Raw genomic sequence first — 21,431 nt, 5'->3', positions numbered from 1 at the left:
CCCGAATGGAAACATCAGGGCTGTGTGAGCTCAGCTCTGTTCCCTGGCCAGAAATCCTGGATTTATTAAACCTGGAGCTGTGCTGAGGCAGGATCAGGTTCAGGTGTGAGCTGCTGGGCACCTGGCCAGCTTGGCAAGGGAAGGTGACCCCTGTGGAAGATTCAGGCCCATGAGTGATTTGGAGAAATTTATGATCTAATTCGGACACACAGCCTCCCTCCTCTCCCTCAGCCTTCATCCTTCCAAATCATGGAATTGTTTAGGTTGGAAAAGACACCTGAGATCGAGTCCAGCTGTTAACCCAGCACGACCATAAGCCATGATCCCAAATCCTCACCCTCCTTCATAGGACAGGCTACTCCTTCTAGAATTCCATGAATTAGTTCCTGGAAATGCACATGGAGTTAGCTTGGACTCCTTCCTGCTTCCTTTTCTGCCCTTTTGGCTCTTCCAGCACTGCGTGGGACACAGCACAGGCTGGGATGCAGCAAGGATGTGATTCCAGGCCATCCATGGGGATGGGAAAACCATACAGCAGTTCTGGTCACAGACAAATGCGTGTGTGATTTAAAATCCCTAAACACCCAAAGCGTTCTGCAGTTGTAACATCAGTCCCAGCCTGGCTCAAGGCTGTGGCAAGTGAAGGACTTCTCAGGAATTCAGGCACTTATTCTCACTGCTGGACAGGGGTTATCCTGATTATTTATTTCCCTCTTTGCCTTGTGACTGATGCCCACAATCTGTCCTGCTATGTCTACCAGGAATCCAGAGATAACTGTTGCTCCTCAGCTGCTGGCTCCCAATAACTACAGGATGGTTTTAGCAGTGTTTTTCATTTCTTTCCCAAGGGCACAGTGCTCTATTAGTGGAAAGACTCTGCTGTTGTGAGAGCTGCAGTGCAAACCCAAACAGGTTCAGCTAATGAAACAAAAATGGGAGTAAGAGGTGAAATCATGTGGGAATCACCCTTTAATTCTGATTTAAACCATGGGTCTCTAAGGTTGAGGTGGCTTTGAAGGGCTGGTGGTGTCAGCCAGGGAGTTTCAAGGTTCAGGAGTTGTATTTAAGATTTCACATGGAAATAAAAATCCAACTTCAGCACCCTCTTGGTGTTTGTCCTGGAGAGGGGCTCTGGGAGGCTGCAAAGTTGGCTTAGAAGTTCCCCTTGTCCTCCCTCCAGGGACACCTTCTCTGTGCCAGCACAGGGATGGATGGGATAAAGCTGTTCCCAGGAACCTGGCTAAAAGATCCAGGACAAAAAAAAAAACCCTCATTTTAGGGGAGATGGTGGAAATTAGAATTCTATTTAATTTTAATTAATTTTGCAGAGATCTGGGGGACAATGCGCCCTCCCTAGCAGGTGTTGTACAGCTCAAGGCAATATGGAGAGGAGAAAATGAGGCAGCCTCCCAAATCTATGTCATTGTCCTCCCCCCTCTCAAAAAAGAGAGGCACAAATGTCCTGTGAGCCCTGGATTTAGGAAATATCAACGAAGGAGTTGTGTTTAAAGGGGGAATTGTGGGATAAATATTTGGGAAGGAGTGCCTGTGGCAGGACAGTGTTTTACAGGTATCTCCCCATCCTCAATCCTGCCTGTGATCCCTCGCTGCTCTGCCAATTTGGAATGATGAGGTAATAGATGGGAAAAGACAGGAATCTGAACTGCCAAAAAGTCACTTTCATGCCTAAATTATGACAAATTCCCCCAGTATTCTCCTCTTCCTTGGATAGGGCTGGTTCCATCATCCATGTCATCTCTCACAAGTGGGAATGGGGTTGGAAAATGCCAAATTGTTCTCCTGAGTAACTCTGAGGGAAAGAGCTTTTCAAATGAAATCATTTGCAATGCAAAATCTGGAGGTGAGTGCAGGAATTTCAGTGGGATCTTTTGGGCCCCTGTCTGTGGCCCCCAGCTGTCCCTGTGCCAGGGGGAAAACAGCAACCCTAAGCCAGAAAGAGAAAATTCCTCCTCCAGGTATTCCAGGATGTGATTGTTGGACTTTGGACTGAAATTTGTCCTTTAATAAACCTCAACCTTCTTCCTGCCCAAACCTGAAAATAAGACAAGGTCTCAAATCCCTTCCTGGCCTGTCAGGTAGTTCCAGGCCAGGCTTAATCCTGGTTTTAAGAGGACATTTTGCCCATGGGCTGGAAATTTGGGTTCTGGTGGCTCCACAGTTGTGTGAACAAATCTCAGCTCCACAGTGACCTTGAGCTCTGAGTGGTGCTGATTATGTTATAAATAACAAAATATTCCCTGGAGCTGCACAATCAACACCTGGATTATGGCCTGGGCTTATACCAGGTCTTATTTTGGGGGATTTTCTTTAGTCCAGGCTTTCAGTGTGTAATGGGCAGTTACAGAGCAGCCAGAATTTATTACGTTAATAGTGCCACAGTGCCACTAAAACAGGTTAATTATTTTGTGTGTGTGTGTGACCTATGTAAAATCTGTAAATTATTTCCCAAGACTCTTTATCTGTGCAGCAGGAGATCCGAGGCACCTCTTTCACAGCGCTTTCCTCAGCTCCCTAATGCAGCTAATATTGATTTAGGGCATAAAACAACACCTCCCCTGGGGATCAGCTGCTAATTCAGTGTCATCCATGAGGTTCTCAGAGTAAGATTTCAACCCTCCCTGGTGCTGAGAGGGCTTTTATTCCATGGCACTTCCAGGGATAACACACAAGGCCAGCTTTGGAAGCAGCACAGCCCTTCTAGTGGTCAAAAGATATTTTTTAGGTTAATTTTATTCCTCTAGCAATGTGTCATCCTGTGCAGGAAAGATGAGAACTTGGGGAAATAGAAATTAAAATAGGTTCAGTGCAACTGCTTTGGTTTTTGGTTGGTTTTTTTTTTTTTCTGTGTGTTGTGGTCTTAGAAGTGATCTCAGGAATGAGTTCCAAGAAAGTATTCCATGACTGCAGAGGTGATTTGGGTTAAGGATGGAAGAAATGGGGGGATTTGTATAAACCAAGAAAAAGGAAAGACCAGTTTCCATGCTGAGGGTTTCCAGGAAAATCTCCTGTGTGTGCTGGATGTACCCAGGATTTGAGAGGGCTACAGAGAAAGTGAAATTTAAATATTATTCCAGCTAATACTGTGTGTTTATATAAGTCAGGGTAAATGAGAACACTCACACGTTCTGTTTTTCCAGAAAAAACTTTCCTTTTTCATTATCCACACACATCCACAGAGATACAGCAAAGAGCAAACAGTGCAAAACATGGGCGTTGGTCACTTCTATACAATATTTACATTGCTCAAATCCCTCAGGCAGGGAAAAGCCAGCCCAGGGTTTTCTTAGGAACTGGACAGTTTTCTTGGAAAACATATGCCAAGTGATCCCAAAAAGAAACAACCCCACTCCTTGCTTGTCCCAGTGGTTTAGGGGTGTGAAGGTCCTGGTGTTTTGCGTGGAAATTAAATTTAAGAATTAAAATCAAGAGCAGCCAGCAGTGTTAAATGTTAGTTTTAAGTGATGTTAAAGTGTTAGTTTGAAGTGATGTTTTCCAGATGAAAAAAACAGGAACAGCTCCATGTTTTACTGTGAAATGTGAACATTTCATAGGGCTTAAAATCACTGTCTTAAATCATGGAAATGGTTTGGGTTGGAATTGGCCTTGAAGACCATGGGCAGGGACACCTCCCACTATCCCAGCTTGCTCCAAGCCCCATCCAGCCTGGCCTTGGACACTTCAGGGATTTCACATCAGGCAGAACGAGCCTTTAAACACACCCAGGTCCTGACAGAACAAACAGGAGAGGGAGAGTATTCCCATGGTTGGAATCTGTTCCCGGAGAAAAGGAGCTTTGACCACTCTTGTGGGAAGCAAAAATGTTTTGGGTAAATCTTCCCCACTTGCTTGAACCTCCCACAAACCTGATTTTCTCCAAGTGGTACATCCATGGCACAGAATTTCCGAGAGATACAGGAGATGAGTACAAACATCACAACAGGGTGAGAGGGAATGGCCCCCCCAAAGTTGTGCCAGGAGAGGTTTAGATTGGATAGCAGGAAAAATTCTTTCACAGAAAGGGTTGTCAAGCATTGAAACAGCAAAGTGGTGGAGTGTCCATCGCTGGAAGTGTTCAGAAAATGTGTGGATGTGGCACTTGGGGACACGGGTTTGTGGTGGACGTGGTGGGGCTGATGGTTGGACTTATGATCTTGGAGGTCTTTCCAACCTTGATTCCATGATTCTAGGGGTGATTTATGGTCCTTGGAGTGTCAGAGGGCGTGTGCACAGCTCAGACCCAGCCTGGGCTCTGGGGTCAGCCTGGGGGCAGCATTCAGAAATAAAAATTACAGCTTTCCTGGAATTACAGCAAAAACAAGGCTTGGGCTGCTAATCCATGGAGAACAACTCTGCCCCCTTCTTCAGTTAATGCTGAGCACCAAAACCTGCTTAGTGAGGTGAGGGCTGCTTTGTTCCTGTCCCCAGTTCCTGCCCCAAGAGCTCTTTGGACACAGCAAAGCTCTGGGGTTGCTCTGTGCTGAGGGCTCCCTGTGGCCAGCAGGTCACACCAAAGGACACTTTCACAGGGCAATTTCCTGCCTGTGGACAGCAAACTTTCCCACTGGGAATGGCATGGGGGAGCTCTGCAGGGCCACAGCTCTGGAGAAGGTTATCAGAGGAGCTGCTGTATCTCTCTGGCACAGGGAAATCCATTCTGGGTCATCCATGTATTTTTGCTGGGTCAGGAGTAGAGCCTCCCTCCCTCATTCACAGAGAAGTTCAGGGAGAACCACCAAAAAAAACTTCCCAGGGTTAGTTTTAGAGGGATTTCAAGGCTGGATCCATGCAGGGATAGGAGGAGCAGAGCCTGTGTGTGTACATGCAGGAACTTTCCCTCCCTCTGGCTCATCCAAGAGCTAATCCATGACTTTTATACACGACTTGTGCTTTCTTTGCCCTTGTGGTTCACAGATGTGGCTCTGGGTAGTTTGCACTGATTGTGCAAAGCTGGTGGAGATTTTCACAAGATTTACCCAAGGCCTGGCACCTTTCACCCATCGTAGGGCCCGTGGTGGCACCAAGAGGAGCTTCCCTGGGACTGTAGAACAAAGCCCTGCTTCCCCCTGTGGTGACAGCCTGGACTGGCACAGAATTTCACCAGGTGTGGGCAGCCCAGGGTGGGTTTGGGCTGGGCAGAGGGCTCAGGAGCCTTTTGGGGCTGCAGCTTTTCCAGCTGGGCAATGGGTTGCAAAGCTGGTGAATGAATGTTGTGGGAGGGGAATGGGAACAGGGAGCTCGCTGGGAGCAAGGAAATCCATGATTAATGTTTGTTTAGGATCTCTGGGTCCTGTCTCAGTCTCAGCTAAAGGCAGTGACTTTTAATTAATTGGATTTTGTTTTTAAACTTGAAGCTGTGCCGTTGTCTATGCTGACAGCAGCCCTTTATCAGGGGGAGGAACACTCAGCTGCCTCTCAGCCAGAAAAGCTGGGAATCCACTTTTCTGCCACCCTTTCCTCCCAGCCTGACTTTGCTGACATCTGAAAGATGACCTTTCCTCTCTCTGAATGCATAATTGGTTATTTATCCACAAACCATGGAGTGTGTACTCAGTGTACCTGACCTAGAAAAAACCAGATTAGTCAAGACCTGTCCCAGCAGATGTGAATGTCAGTCATCATGTGATCTCCATATAATTTATGAGGTCTTAAATTACAAAATAATGGATCTTTTCAGTTGGCATTTTGGCACAGGATGATAGGATTACATTTTATGTGAGAATATCCACCACAGCTCTTGCCTCATAAAACTGCAAACAGAAATTTGTAAGCATTGGCACTGGTTTGGCTCCCAAAAAGACACCCATTATGCTGGGATTACAGGCAGGCCATGGATGTGGAGCCTGGAGTTTGTCCAGTCCCAGGCAGTTCTTTCCCTCCTCTCTTTTACCATTTCCCTCAGAAGCCCAGACAGTGGTTTCTAGCCTGGATTTTTCTTTCTTCCCTTGGATTTTACCAGAGGAAGGCCTGTGGAGCACATGCAGAGCAGAAGGTGTCTCAGGACTCTGAAAATGAGAGGTTTTGAAGCCACCAGACATGAGAACAGCCCTGTCCCACAAAGCTCCCAAACCCCACAAACTCTGCAATCTCTTCTTGCTTTGCAAGTGTAAAGCAGCAGATTTAAAATAAGGTTTCCAAGCTGGCAGTTGGATGTTGCCCGCTGAGAACAAGTTGAGTGTAAACAGGTTTTTCATCTCTAAGTCTGAATTAAGTAGGTATTTGTCTCAGAGAAGAGCATTTTCTTATGTTCCAAATATTTTCCTTGCAAGTAGGAAGAAGTTTTTAGGCACAGAGTGGGATTCTTGGGGCCGTCCTGTGCAGGGCCAGGAGCTGGACTTCCATGATCCTTGTGGGTCACTTCCAGCTCGGGATATTCTGTGGTTCTAAATGCACCCTTCAGTTTTTTAGGGACTCCTTCTCACTCTCGTTCCTTCTCTCTCCCACCCCTAGAAAATGAAGCTTGTTAGTGAATTCTTCCTGCTCTTTCTCCTTCCCTCTTTCATCCCTAAAAAATGCAGCTTGTGTCTCATTAAGTCCAGTTCCTGGCAGGGTTTTGGTGTGAGGTGCCCCATTTCTCACAAAGTTTGGGGTGTGTCAGAGCTGTTGATGGTTCCCCAGCTCCTCCTCTCTGCCATGGGATGAAGGATTTGCTCCACAGGGAGAACTCTGCCTGTAGGGAAGCTTGGCAAATCCCTCTCTTTGCCTTTTGATCTGAAGGGAACAGCTTCTCTGAAATGCACACATTTCATGGCAAGGGTTGAGATGGACTGATCAGCCAAAGGAAATATGGATTTTAAAATTCCCTGTGAAGAGTTTGGGTGCAGTAGGAAAGGGGCACAGGCAGGAAAAATGTCAAAGCACTGGTTAAATGGCAAATATTGCTGCTTCCTAAAGCCCAGCTCATCCCTTGGGTTGGAGGTAAACCTTTCCCAGCTGCTGACAAATTCCCTGTCATTGCCTATCCCTTGTCCTGCCACACTGACCTCATTCCACCAACTTTTTTCAATGATCTCTCCCTGTTTTCGCATTTTTCTGCTCCAAAGTGCAATTGTCTGAGGGTTTAATCTCCAGAAAAGCCTCCCAGGCCAGTTCTGTGTGCAAGTTTCCAGTAAATATTACTCTAACTCAGAGCTGAAATAGAATATTTTTGGCTACTCTCATACTCTCTGTGTGTAATGAGCTGATCATATGCTTTTCTCCAATAACTGACATTTTAGGGCTGAAATAGAATAGTTTTTGGGGTCTCTCAACCTTGGTTAGCCACTGACTTCTTTATTCAAAGTGAATGCAGTGCTAAATAAATATTCCCTTGGAAGCATTAACATTTTACAGCTGAATTCTTCTCCCACTTAAACCTCTGTTGCTTTAAATGATCACATTTGAGGTGCTGCTCTTGTATCTCACGAGGCTTCATCAGAGAGACTTAAAATAGAGTTGAGTGGAAAACATCTGCTCAATTAATAATTTGTCTCTTTTTTTGGCAATTATTCCCTAGATGTAGCTTTGCCGTGGTAATGTAGATTGCTGAGCTAACAAGTTGTAACTTTATATTTTTTCAAATGAAATTGTTCTCCTCATTTCTGTGTCTTACACTTAAGAATGAACCAGCCTGGGAAGGGCTGTAGAGCTTCAAACACGAGCCAAGAGCTGGAGAAAGGAACCAGGTGGTAAAATGCAACACATACAAATAATTAATTTTCCATATATTTCTGTAATCTATAAAAGGAAAGGTAATAAATTAATTGGAAAACAAGACAATATTGCTGTAACCAGCTAAGAAAAGAGTGCAGCAAACTGGTTTTTGAGTTACCTTGAGGCCCTAAAAACCCATTAAGCAATCACAGATCCTCCCTTAGTTGGGTGCTGTGACACCACTTGTCCATATTTCAGTGGGATCAGCACTCCTGGGCCTTCAGCTGCCTCAGCTTCTGAATGGGAGCTTTTTGCCCTTGGAAGAACTCTGGGGTTTCAGGCCCTTCTGCAGCTGATTTTACAGTCCAGCCCTTCCCAGAAATAGTCATATAATCCCCTGGGATATAAAAGCCCAGGTGCAACAGATCGTTAACGAGCTCTTTACTCTTCCCCAGATGTGGCATTAAAAATAATCAAATAAATTAAATGACGGCTTAATCTGATAAAAATGAAACTTCATCTTTCAAAACTGTAGTAATAATTATATTTTTTTCTTATTATCTTTTCTGTCACCAAGCAATTCTTTTGCCTAATTGCTAAACAATTATTTACACTTCAGACCTCTCCATAAATTCCAGTCTCTAGGAAAACCAGGCTCTGCACTCTGGCAGTGGAGTAAGGAAAAGCCACAAGCTTTTATTATGCCTTTGTAAGCAAACATACATATTGTGGGAAGTTACTGAGTTAACATATGAGGATGCACCTGCAGAAGGCGGAAATATTGGCAGGAATCGCTAAGAAAATGAAATTTTCTATTTCCCAACTGGTCCCATGTCAACTGCTGAGGGGGAAAAATGCCAAATATTGGCATCCTCTAGTTAAAGAAGCTGTTCTGTTCCCTCCTGAGTTGATGCATGTGTTGTAGCCTATCCATAATCTCCAAAGGGAGAGCCATTGGGATTTTCATACTTTGTGTTCACCTGTGGAACGTGATGGGACCATCCCAGTGAGAGGATCTGTCGTCCCCCAGCAGCTTTTCTTCATTAACCCCACGTGTGAACCCCCATTTTCTGGAGCTGCTCTTTGCCACGTGGTGTTAATCAGGAGTTAATGGGGAGTAACTCCCTGTGTAAACATCTCCCTAGAAATGGGATTCAGATGTGGGATCTCCCCCGTTGGTGATGGCCTGGTCACTGATCTCATCCTGCAGCGCCGGCAGCGCCGTCTTTGTGAGCGGCATCTCTGTCTTGAAAAGAGAATCCATTTTGATCTGGGGTTTGATGTTGAAGGACTTCTGGAAGGACTCAGAGGTGAAGTAGTAGATGAAGGGGTCAAAGCAGCAGTTGAGGGTGGCGATGCACAACGTGATGGGATACATGGTCCTGGCAAACCTCTCCAGGGAGCAGTTGGCGATGGCCTGGGAGCGCACGAGCGCGTACAGGAACAGGATGGAATTGTAGGGGACAAAGCACACGACAAAGATGGCCACGTGCACGATGATCATCTTCAGCACTTTCTCCTTGTTCGTCCCAATCTGGGACAGGGTGGCTGGCTTCCGTAAAGTCCGGAGAACCAGCGAGGAGCACGTGAGGTTGAGCAGCAGAGGGATGATGAATCCCACCACCTCAATAAATATGGTGATCTTGGACAGGTAGGTTTTCCAGATCCTTTTGGAGAACCCTTCGAAACAGGTGGTGCTGGTGTTGGACACGTTGGTCGTGGAGAACAACGAGGCCGAAATTCCGCCGCTGAGGACCAGGATCCAAACGCCGGCGCAGACGATGGCGGAATTCCTCCTGGTGCGGATGGTGCGGGAGCGGAAGGGATACACGATGGCCAGGAAGCGATCCACGCTGATGCAGGTGAGGAACAACATGCTCCCGTAGATGTTGGTGAGGAACGCCGTGCCCGAGATCTTGCACAGGCTGTCCCCGAAGGGCCAGTGCCTGTTGAAGTTGTAAAAAATCTTAAAGGGCAAAGTGAACACGAAAAGCAAGTCTGAAACCGCCAGGTTGGTCATGAAAATGGCCGTCTCGCTCCGCATCTTCATCCGGAAGAGGAAAACGAAGAGGGAGGCGCAGTTTGTGATCAAGCCAAGGATGAAGACCACGCTGTACACGGCCCCGTACAGGTTGTACTTGAAGGAATCATCTGTCAGGCAGGTATGGTTGTTGCTGTGGTTTCCCATGCCAAGTCTGGGATGGGCTTCCAAAGGCCTCAAAGTCTACTTCAGTGACATCCATAAAATAAGGCAAGGAGCTCGTCCCTTCCCGAAGGAACACATTCCAGGGAGGTGGCTGGACTCCTTCCTACCGCATCTCCCTCATGGATCCTTTCATCCTAAAGGAGAGAGAGAGAACTGCCATCAGTCTTGAACCAAAGTGGCTGTGCAAGAGAAATTCCCAAATTAATGGAAGTGCAAACAAGAGCAGGAATTAGTTTTCAAGCGAGTCTTTACAAATTCCACTATTACTCAGGTTTTTCACGTTTGAAGACAGAATTTACTGAATTTGGCCTTTCCTTTCCTTCCATCACTCCCTCATCCTCCTGTTTGAAGGAGACTGATTGTTCTGAGCAACCAGGTCTATGGAAGGTGTCCCTGTCCGTGGCAGGGGTTGGAACAAGAGAGGCTTTAAAGTCCCTTCCAACCCAAACCGTTCAATGATGATTCCAACATTCCCCTTGGAAAGGCTTTTCTTTAAAATCTGAGATGGAATTGGCCCAGTATGTTTGGAAAGAAATTTAAGAGAATGAAACATCTGAAATTTTGCCCTAAACCTGGAACAGGAGGAGAAAAGTTGAAAGTTGTAGTGTTTGCTTTAAACTGTGCACAAAGGCAAGTTCTATGGATTTTCAACCTTTTTTGATGCAAAAGTATTTAAAAAACCTGCCAAAATCTATGATAAAGAAGAGCTGCTTTGCCTTTTTTTTCTAATTGAAAATAGGAGCATCGTTACACATGTTTTCCAAAGTGGAAAACTGTTGAAGCTCAGAAATATTTACCAAAAACACTTCCCAAAGCCATGTTTCCCTTTATCTCCCTGCTTTAAAATGTCTGCAAATATGGTATTACTTCCAAAAGGAATTTTCTTGCAAGTGTAAAACTTCCCCAAGAAAGATTCCTCTAAGCTGTACCAACAGCTGCTTTTCATTCCCACTCTTTGTCGAGGTTTGGAATGTGAAATTTGGGAAATCTCAAGGACTACACTCGTGTAAGACTTTGTCCCAACTCAACAAGCTTTGGAGACACGTGAAGTGAGCACGTTTTAACTTGGACAGAGGTGCTTCCTGAACTCCCTGGATCATCTCTCCTGGCTATTTTAAGTATTTTTAATGCCTGTGAGAATAATCCCTTGGAAAGTCCTCGAGGAAAGTCCCTCCGGAGCAAGGAGGTTTTGTGAGTTGGATCATCAGCACTTCTTGGAAATGTGGAGCAAAGTTGGGTCATGAAGGGAAAGACCTTTTCCTTACAAACCCCAGCCAACCAAATAAGAACTAGTTTGGAATCTCCTTGTAATCTAAGAAATTTAGGAGCTACAACCGGGAGTAGTTTGGAGACGAAACCCTTGTGAAGAGTGGGATCCTTTCCAGAGTGAACCCCTGACAGAGGAGTTTCAGCTCCAAACCTGTCACTGAGTTGTGTTAAAGGTTGCAATGGCAACATATAAACAAATGAAATGGAAAACAGGTCGTGGTTTGAGACAATTTTTGGATGCAAATTGTCAAAATCAGATGTTTTCCATATGTTTTCCTCCTGGGGGTTCTCGCATGCAAGCTGTCAGCCTTGCTGGTAAAATGGCAAATGTTGGGAAAGCTGGGATAGCCACGGCTTTGCTGGGTGGAAGGGGCAAGTTCCTCACCTGGGAATGCCTGGAGAACCACAGGCTTCCCAAAAACTGGTGCTGTGACCCTGGGAGCAGGCAGCACCTCACCTTTGCACCTGGCAAAGTAGCAAGAAAGGAGGATGCCCAGATCTGCCTTCCCAGATGACTTCATCCTTTGGACATCCAAAAAGATGATTTGGAACTTGGAGGTCTCTCCTGTGGAGATGTTTTTCCTCCTAAATTCATGGTTAAATGAGCTTTATTGGGAAACAAGCTAAAAAACTGATTTCAAATATTTAAATTTATGGGAAGGACAGGAGTAAAATCTCAAATGTGGGATTGAACTCACTTTCTTTGGATCTGTGGTAAAAGGAAAAAAGGAAAGATCTTGCTGAAAGTTCAAATGCCTTTGAACAAGAGCTATGTTGGACTGGAAAGCTCACATGAGCTCCAACAGGAATAGCTGAGCCTTGGCTTAACCTTCAGCCTAAAGCCTTAAATCCTTGGCTTGGAGCTCCCTCCCAGTGCAGGCACTCCCTGTCATCTCCATCAGGAGTTTGTGGTTGTGCTGGAATGTGACTCCCTGGGTGTGTCAACCCCAGGTGTGCCACACTCTCCTGGTCCAGGGTCCACTCTGGGTCCAGCTGGGGAGATCTCAGAGGGATTGGGTGTCCTTGGAAACCTCACACAGCCTGGGAGCCCAGTGGAAACCCCACTTTCCAACCTGGCCTGGATTTTGGCAGTTCCTCAAAACCCAGGTTTGAAAGGTGCCTTTGGAACTCTCACCTTTGCTGCTGACCAAGGGCTCGTTGCCTGACCCAGATACTCCTCATACAAGAAAAAAGATGCTCCATCACCTGACTCTTTTCTCCCTGCTCTGCTCCAGACAGCCCCAAGGTCAAATCCCGTTTTTTCCAGTGTCTAATCTCTGGGAATTGCCTGCCAGCAATTGTCTAGTTAACTTATGGGCTTTAAAATACAGCCTGCCTTGTTTACCTATGGAACCCTGAGGTGTTTAAACAAGCTGACAAGTGGCTTTGAAACCCAGCCATGTGCTTTAAATTCTGTAGGACGAGTCCACAGATCGAGTTTTCTGAGTGTAAAATTCCCTTTCCTTCCCTTCCACTGTGGATTAAAGCAGTGGGATGCTCTTCATGGACGCCACGGTCACCACTGCTGTTGCCTTGCTGGGAAAAAGTAAAGCAATATATTTTTAAAAAGCTGAGTAAATACAGGCTGACAAAGTAGGGTTTTTTTTATCTTTCAGGCAGGGCAAAGCTTTAAATCCTATATTTCAAGTAGGGGCCAGTCCAGGAGGGGAGGCATGTAATGGAATAAACCCCATTTAGTGTGATATAATTCAGAATATTCTCTCTCCTAGCAAGGATGGTACCAGCAAACCTCCAGCTGCCAGCCCTTACAAAACCCTGTAATTCAGAGCGAGGTTCAGCAGAGTAGCTCCAGGCTTTGCTCTTTTATAGTAGAAAAATCCCATCCTCCATGGACTGAAAAGAGAGGAAAACTTGGTGTTACTTCCTATGGTGCCCGAGTATCCTGTTTACAATTCCCGTATTTCCTCCTCCCAGCACCCCAAGACACCTCCAAACTGCTGGACTGCAGCTCCATCCAGAGGAGCTGTTTGTTAGAAAAGGAATTACTGCAGGGAAAAAACAAATTTAAAAGCAGCCCCTGTCATTCCATTATCCCATTCTTCCTGCTCCACACTGATCCCGTTCTCCACATGTGCAGCAAGCTGAGGTCAGAAAAAAACCAGCGTGAAGTTTGGGGCTGGCATTTTTGGCGTCATCACATTTTCTTTTAGTCATGTGAGATGTCAGATGAGTGGAACTTTATCAGTCTGGACGTGAAGGACACCCTGTGTGTTCATTTGAACAGCTGAACTCTGGGTTTGGGATGTCTGGCACAGCCCTGATGGGAAAACCTCCCAGAGCTGAAGGACCTTTGCTGGATTATCATGGTGTGTACTCAGGTTATCTCTTAAATCTTGAGAAACAAAGGTTTATAGGTAGAGAAGCCAAAACCTGCAGGACAGTGGGCTTTGGGGAGGTTTCTCTGGGTTTTGTCCCAGGTTATGGCACCACTCCTTGTGTTTTGATAAGGTCTCAGCCCCTTGGAAATAAATAGGGATTTTCCTGGGGCACAGCAAGAGCTTTATTTCTGCCTTCTCCTGACAAGAATTCCATTCACTCCAGGGTTTGCAGCTCCCTGCTCCTCACCCCATTGCTACAATGCCTGTGGGATGTGTAACTTACTCCTACCACGGAGCCCAGGGTTACAGCTTTACAACAAACTCAGCTCTGCAGCTTCTTGGCGTTTATTTCCTTCCTTTGTCCCACTTTAATTAGGCAGAAGGTACAAATAAAGGTTTTTTTGTGGGGAGGTGTTTGGGGTTTTGGCAGATTTTTGCAGAGATGATAATTCTGTGTAAGTCTGTAAGACTTGGGTTCTTCCAGACTGGTGACTGTAGATAAAATAGGATTAAACTGCAATTGTTTGAATTGATAAAATCAAAACTATAATATATTTAAAAAAAAAACCAAACCCAAACAACCAACCAACCAACCAAACAAACAAACAAAAAACCCAAATCCTTTTTCTATCTGAAAAAACTGAACATCTCAGTTCCTGCAATGGAATTTCCACTTATTTCTACTTTCTTTTTTCAGTAAAAGTTGGTCTTGTTCAGGGAGAGCTCTGAGAGTGTGAACTGGCAGCAGCTTTAAGGACAAACCTCCAGTCTGGGGCAATCTGGTGGCTGGTTTTTCCCTGTTGGAGGCTGCCAGGGCAGGAGCTGGTGCCGCACGGTGATGCTGTCTCTGTTTTCCCAGAGCCAGCAGTGTGGGGTTATGGAAAGCTGGACCAGCTGGAGCAGGTGATGCTGGATCTGGCTTCTCCAGAGAAAGGTGTAGGGATGGGAAATAACTTGGGACACCAATTTTGGGCTTGGGCTCAGCTCGCTGAGTGGCTGTGAGTGCTCCATCCTCCCCGGAGCTCCTGGCAGACTCCCAGTTTTCTTCCCCGGTGCGGTGGGAGCAAGGGAAGGCCGGGATTAGAGGGAGGGAAGCGGAGCAGCTGCCTGTAAACAAAGCTCCATTGACGATCCGAAACGCCGGCAAGGAGAAACGCTTTAATCTCTTTCATTTCCTAATCCTAAGTGATGTATTGGAGAACAGTGGGAAAAGAGCAGACAGAAGTGGGACTTTGAAGTCCGTGGAGGTTTGTGGAGCTTCAAAGCGCCATTCTTGCCCTTTGGTTTATCGGAGTGAATGCCCGGCCGGTATGCCGGGGAATGGGGACGTTTGCGGGTGATTAGCCCGAAAAACAGGGCAGGAAGGCTCTTATTCATGGCTTTGACACTTATTGTGCTCAGTGTCACCCGACCTGGCACTCGCCGGCCCTTGCTGCGGGTGCGACATCGTCTCCTGTACCTGTGGGAAGCTGGGGCTGGGAGTGACTCGCTTCAGTCAGGTTTCAGCAGCTGATTTTTCAGAGAAAAACCCAAAACGTGGGGCCGCCTGGGGAGGCATCGCCTCTCTCTCAGCCGGGAGGGAGCGCAGGGATGAGGTGGGAGCCACCGGCCGCTCCTGTCCCCTGGTCTGAGCTGGCTTTGGCTCCTGGGGACCCTCACACCCCCTCCAAGTTCAGCAGCTCCTTTCTGTTGCGCACGAATGCAGCAGGACCCCGATTTCATTTTTCTCCAGGATGGAGCAGGGAAGGAAACCTGACCCTCTCAGCCCGAACCCTAAAGGCGCTCTCCTTTTTTTCTTCCCTTTTTTTTTTTTTTTTTTGGGGGGGGTGTTGTTTTTTTTTTTGGTGTTTTTTTTTTGGGGTTTTTTTTTGTTTTTAATTGCTCAGCACCGCCGTTGTCTCCTCACTGTCCTCTGAGACTTACAAAGCATTTCCTGCTCGTGGTGCCTTCTCTGGGCTGTATCTGTTTTGGATTGAGCTAATTAAAATGTTTCCCTCAGAAGAGATTCGCGAACTGCCTTACCCCATATTCAGCCACTGATCCTCAGGGCATGACTCTCCTTTTGTTTGCACTGAGAATGTCTCTCTCCATTTACATCACCCTTTAACCCTTGGCGTGCTCTGCCTTTCCCCATCCCCAGCAGCCTCCAGAGGGGCTGGGCCGCAGCCAGGAAGCGATGGGATTCACCCCAAACTTCTCGGCGAAGTTTGCATTATTTAACACTTGTAAGAGCGGCTTTTTGCTCGGCCTTTGGTGCTGGAGGAGTGCGGGAATGCTGCTTGTTTGGAGCCCCAGGGATTGCTGGATAATGGCAGAGCTGGATTCAATAGAGAAGATTTAGATGCAAAGAAAAGCTGATGAAGTGCTGAAAAGCAAAGTTACCCTGTCTGACCAGGTTGTTTTCACCCAGGAATAATGTTTGTGGTAGAGGTTGCCGTGTCCTTGATGTAGCTCTGGTTCATTACAAAGTGTGGCTAAGAAAAAAAAAAAAAAAAAAAAAAAAAACCAACATAAAAAATAAGAGACTCCTGTTTCCCTGAGCCACTGGGGACTCCAACAACAGGCCTGGGTTTATTTGCTCACAGCTCCAAAAGGTTCCCAGTCAGCAGCCTGCCCAACAAGCTGCCTTTCTTCGCTTTCCCTGACACAATTTCCAGTGGTTCCTCGGCCATTCCTTGGCTTTTTGGCTCCTTGTTGCCTTTCCTCAGCTCCTCTGAGCCACGTGGAGCCCTCCTGTCACCCCATCCTCATCCCCTTGGGCTGGATCCTCTGCACTCCCTTCGCTGAAATGGGAGAGCTGAACTTTCTCCTCCCATTATTCAGAATTATGGAGTTTTTTTGGCCTTGCCTTGCACCATGAAGGTGCCAGCACAGCAGCACAAACACCAATTTCACCTTGGCAAGGTGGCCTGGCTGGAGGGGCTGTCTGGATTCCTTTGGGTGCTGGGCCAGTCTGTCCATGGGGCTGGACAAAATCCGTGTTTGGGACCTTGAGGGAGCTGTGCCCTGCATTTATTTACTGCAGGGGGTTGATCTAATAGGGCTTTATTCTCTTAAATGGCTTTGTCCTGAGGGGAAAAGGGGAAATTTTGAGGATTGTAGAATCCCAGGATGGTTTGGGTTGGAAGGGAACTTAAAGCCCATCCTGTTCAATCCCTGCCATGGGCAGAGACACTTTCCACCTCCAAGCCTTGTCCAACCTGGCTTTTTCTGTAAAGTGGTAAAATAACTAAGAAATTGCTCCACAATGCAGAAATATCCCATCTCAGCTAGCCAGCAATGCTTCTGCAGCAAAGCTTCTTAGAAATCAGATTTCTAATGATAACATGAGGGCAAGGCAATGACATTCTGGCATCATGCAAGGCCTGGATGCTGCTTTTCCTGCTAAATATGGTTATATCCATCTGTAAAACATGCTGGGGAGGAAGAGGGCGAGTTGTCTGCAGGTTCAAGAAAGGAAAATGGGAATATTATTAGAGGAAAAGAAGAGGCCTGTTGTGGCTGTGTATTTACAGCATCACAGGGTCTCACAGCCTGATGAGCTCATGTTTTGACCAGAGAAAGGATCTGCTCTGCTGCCAGAACACACCTTTGTCTCAGGGCTCAGGGACTGATGAATGTCCCTTAATTTCACTTGCCAAGATAAAGAGATCTTCCTTTTCCTACCAACCAAACCCATTGCAAATAATCCAGCAAATGTTCCTGCAGCCAGGGTCAGCTCAGGCTGGTCTGGCTCTGCAGCAGGGTGGATCTTTACCCCTTTTATGGGGCTGAACTGGGAGCTGGTGCAGGAGGAAGCCTTGCAGAGCCACTGTCTGCTCTGGGAATAAAGAGCTCCTCTTTTCAGGGAGAGAATTTCCCTTTTGTGGAAAGTGGTGGCTCCCCTTCCCCAGGACTAAATCGGATCCTTATTTAGGGAGGAGGAGCAACGCGTGGAGGAGCAGAGTGAGGCTCTGCACGCACGCTTGACCTGGAAAGACCTGCTGAGGGTGGCCGAGTGCTCCAGGAGCCATCCCCACCCAGCCCAGCCCGCGGGGACGGCTCCCTGCTGCTCCTTTGGGATCCTGGAGCACCGGCAGGCTGGGAACGCCACTCCAGCCACACAGCCCTGATCAGTAACGCTCAGACATCGGGAAATAGAGCCCCAAATCCCAAAGATGCTGTAAGCAGGATGAGGGGCAGTGGCACTGATGGATCACGGACATGGCATCCACCCAGATGGCTCCAAGTGCCGCAATGACAGAATCCCAAATTGCTTTGCCACCTCCCCTCCAACAGTGCACCCTGTCCCCAGGATCTGGCCCAAGCTCTGGATAAAACTGCTTTAATTCCTGCTCCTGTGCTCCAGCCATGAGGTCACTGCTGGAGGACTGATCCATCTTCCAGCTGGGAGAGCATCCTCTCCCTGCCCAGGGAATGTTTCCATCCCTCCTGCTCAGCAACCCCAGGTGCAGCTTTGCAGTTTTGTGCCTTATTGCAATGCCCTAAATGAAGGGAGTGGGGAACTGGGGCATTGTCTGTGTGTATTTGTCTGTGTGGAGCTGACCCTGGAATTTGGAAGACATCGATTTTTATCAGTTGAGGAGGATTCTCATTTTTAGCCTCAAAGGATTCCAGTGAAATGTTTGTTCAGTCTCCTCTCCCACCCCCTTCCTCCCTCCTATGTGTTTCGGGACTTTCTTTTAAAATGCAGAGGCTTTGAACCCCCCAAAGTACCAGGGTTTCCTGCCTGTTTTGTTTTTAGGGAATGCTCCTAAGGGCAAGAAGATGGAAAAGTACTACAAGGGGGGAATGTCCTTATCACCGAGCTGTGAACTTTGCACTTCCCATTCTCTGGATGTGACTGTTCTGTTCCTATAGGGCAGCAATACAAAAACCACACACAATTGTCTCCTCTCAAACAATGATTTGGGAATGTCATTAAAACCTCCAAACTTTTCCTGCAAATTTTTCTGCCTTGTGCTTATATTGTGTTAAATTGTCTCTCTTCCAAACAGCCAAATCTTTAAATTATGTTGTTCATCGTTCATTTTACTTTAGAAACCCGTTTTTTTAGAGCAGTCTTTGAATTTTTCTCATTGAATTTTACAGCTTTAAAGGAATAGATTTTAACCATGAATGGCAGCCGAAGCGATAAAACAAATTTTTAAAGTTTTCAGTATAATATTTATAACTTAATTCCTATTTTTTGTATAGTTTGTGGGAACCAGCCCTCCATTAAACGAAGGTGAATGCCACATTTCTATCCAACCCATTATAAGCCTAAAGTGTCTTTATGACACTGACTTCAAGTACAAAAGAAAGCTGTAACCAAGGGATCCTTTTCACAAACACACAACAAACAACAGGACAGAAAAGTCCTAAACTTGTCACCTGCAGTGCCACAACGAGAATCTCGATGGGAATGGAGAATTACGCTGGGAGTTAGAACCATTTCCATGCAATCCGGAGGAGTAGCTCGCACAGGAATTACTTTCCCAAAACTTGGAGCTCATCTTTCTGCCTTTAAGCAGCCATGGCAGGGCTGGAGCAGGAGGAAGGGGGGTCACCAGCGTAGGGAAAACACCGCAGATCTCCAGTGAAACCCGGCGGGATTCATCCCCCACATCCATCCGAGCTTGCAGAACCCCCACCCGGGGGGAGCTGCCCTGAAATCCGGCCGCTTTTCCTGCCTCGGGAAGGGGGGGAACTTACCGGGACCGCCACCATTCCCACGGCTCGGGGCTTCCACGGGATCCCTCCCTGACAGTCCTTTGTGTCCCTGGGACACGAGCCGCCGTATTCCCACGCGGGAAATCCCACTTTGTCCAAGTTCAGCCGCTCATCCTCAAACTCCGCGCCGGGTGGCAGCTGCCCGGCCTTTGTTCCGAGCGGGATCGGGGCTGCCGAGCGCTGCTGCCATCGTGTCTTGGGAAAACGGGACGCAAGAATGGGCCCAATGTCTGGGCAGGGGCTGTGGGCAGGGGGAACTCCTGGGGGTCTCCATAGGAAACGCTTTCCATTGGGCAGGGATGTGTTATTAGCGGCGGAGCCCGCCCCGCCCCGGGTCTCCGCTGGGTCCCTCTCGCGGGGCTCTATCCATGGATTCCCTTCCAGAGCCTCTCCCAGTTCGGAATTAGCAGCTTAAGGACAGCCCGACAATGAGCAGCGCGGATTTCCTGAGCAATTAGCCGGGGGACCCAGCCTGGGAGAGCGTGCCCGATGGGAACGAGCGGGGAAAAGCTCCTCAAAGCTCGGATTTTCCTTCCCGCCGCCGTAATTGTTTTGCCTTCCAATTAAAAAAAGTGAGGAGCAGAGGGGGGAGCTGAGAATCGGGAGAGCACTGGGTAAGATTAGGAAACTGCAGAGCAAAGTTGGCCGTGAAAATAAAATAGCAAGTATTTCCCTGGGCAGATTTAGAAAGGCGCTGTTTGTTAGGCTCGGGGTTGTTGTTGTTTTGTTTTAAATCTGCTCAGAGGAGCTGACTGGAACAGTCTGAGCTCTTGCTGAATCGCTGGATTCCTGCTGGAAAGCCGGTCAGCTTTCCTTCTGCAGGGCCATAATTACAAATACTCAGAGAAGCGTGGCTGCGGCTGCCTGGGAGCTGCCCCCGAGAGCCGCGCGGTGAATCTGCCCTCTGCCTAAAATCTGGTCCTTTTGCCCCTCTTACCTTCGATATCGGCCCTTCAGGTGGGGACGAGGCTCCTCTGGCAGCAGCAGCAAGGCGGCGGATGGTTCATTTTATTCCTTTTTCAGCCCTCTCTGCTTCCATAGGGCTGAAATGCCGGGGCTGCTGCTAAAGCCCAGCCTCCCCCCTAACGCGTCTCGCTCGCATTGTGTTTGTCTCTCCTCTTCCTCCGCTCTCCTTGGCTCTTCCCACAGGCAGCTAAGGCCAGTAAACAACTCATTGTGAAGCTGCGATGGATGTAATTCCTTGGGCTGGTGGCCACCGTGGCTGAGTCGCCTCTGCAGCGCGCCCGGCTGCTGCCACAGGCTTTTATCCCTCCATGCAAATAACTTCCTGAGTATCTCATGTAACAGCCCAGCAGCTCCGGGCTGCCCAGCCCCAGCCTCTGCGAGCCCTCGGTTTAACGAAACACAAAAACAGGAGCGTGGATTCGGAGTGAGAACGGTGGCGGTGCAGATGTTTCCTGCTCCCGGTGGGCAAAGGTCCATTTTACTTGTTTAGCAAAAATAGAAGCAGAAAATGTGGGGGAACGGTGGCGGCGTGGCCAAAGGCATCGCTGTCACGGAGAGTGGGGCTGGCAGAAGGCTCAGGATGGAAAACCCGCCAGTATCACCAGTAAACTTACACAGGAGCCCAGTTTGGTGGCTTTTGGGCATTTTCAGGCGGCTGCATGGAAATGCTGACCCCTGGGGAGATGCGGCTGCTTTTCACACCCATTCTCTTGCGAGGGTGAGAGCTCTCAGTGGGAATCCATTGACCAACACGGCGGCATTCGAAAGCTTTTTTTAGGGAAAGAAGGATATCGGGAGCTGGGTGTTCAGGATGAGCTCACTGAAACCTTTAACCAGATTAACATTTTGAGTCTGAGCTTCAAAACTGCCCGGGCTGGGCAAACCCATTAGAGAGGAGACTGATGGCCCCTTAAAGATTAAATGCTGCATAAATCTTAACCCAAAACTTCTGTGCCTCTTACAGAATTTAGGCAGAATGTGGTGATTGTGCCAACTTTGCTGCTGCTGGAACGGACCCAGGCAGCTGTGCCTGGCTGGGATGTTTGCTTTCTCTCCGGAGTTATTGGTTTAATTAAACTCTCCTGACAAAAGTCTTCAGCTGTTAGGAACTTCAAGGGCTGGGAGAACAACTCCTTAAAAAGTTACAGGAGATTGGGAATGGGATTTATGCCCTTTGTGGCGTTCACCCTTCTAAACCACCAGCTTTGTATCCGTCCGTGGTTGCCATTAAATCCAGAAGTTGTAGTGAGCAGGTTAGGATTTTTTTTTTCTTTTATAAGGAGCATTTT

General features: G+C 47.5%; 1 protein-coding gene across 2 annotated transcripts; it reads right to left on the bottom strand.

The window, feature by feature from the left end:
- Nucleotides 1-7,709: 7,709 nt before the first annotated feature.
- Nucleotides 7,710-20,418, bottom strand: LPAR4 (lysophosphatidic acid receptor 4). 2 transcript variants are annotated; one of them, XM_053955541.1, is made up of 2 exons: nucleotides 20,114-20,418; nucleotides 7,710-9,990 (listed from the first exon to the last, which is right to left on the bottom strand). In XM_053955541.1, exon 2 carries the CDS (start codon nucleotides 9,836-9,838, stop codon nucleotides 8,792-8,794), a length of 1,047 nt encoding a protein of 348 aa, XP_053811516.1. In that variant the 5' UTR covers nucleotides 9,839-9,990; nucleotides 20,114-20,418; the 3' UTR covers nucleotides 7,710-8,791. The 2 variants fall into 2 exon arrangements, with proteins under 2 accessions (XP_053811516.1, XP_053811518.1); XM_053955543.1 differs by lacking the exon at nucleotides 20,114-20,418 and adding an exon at nucleotides 19,159-19,472.
- Nucleotides 20,419-21,431: the final 1,013 nt, after the last annotated feature.

The sequence above is a fragment of the Vidua chalybeata genome, chromosome 14 (assembly GCF_026979565.1).
Source record: "Vidua chalybeata isolate OUT-0048 chromosome 14, bVidCha1 merged haplotype, whole genome shotgun sequence".
Classification (NCBI taxonomy): domain Eukaryota; kingdom Metazoa; phylum Chordata; class Aves; order Passeriformes; family Viduidae; genus Vidua; species Vidua chalybeata.
The sequence above is the reverse complement of the archived record's forward strand: the minus strand, read 5'-3'. Positions and strand labels throughout refer to the sequence as shown.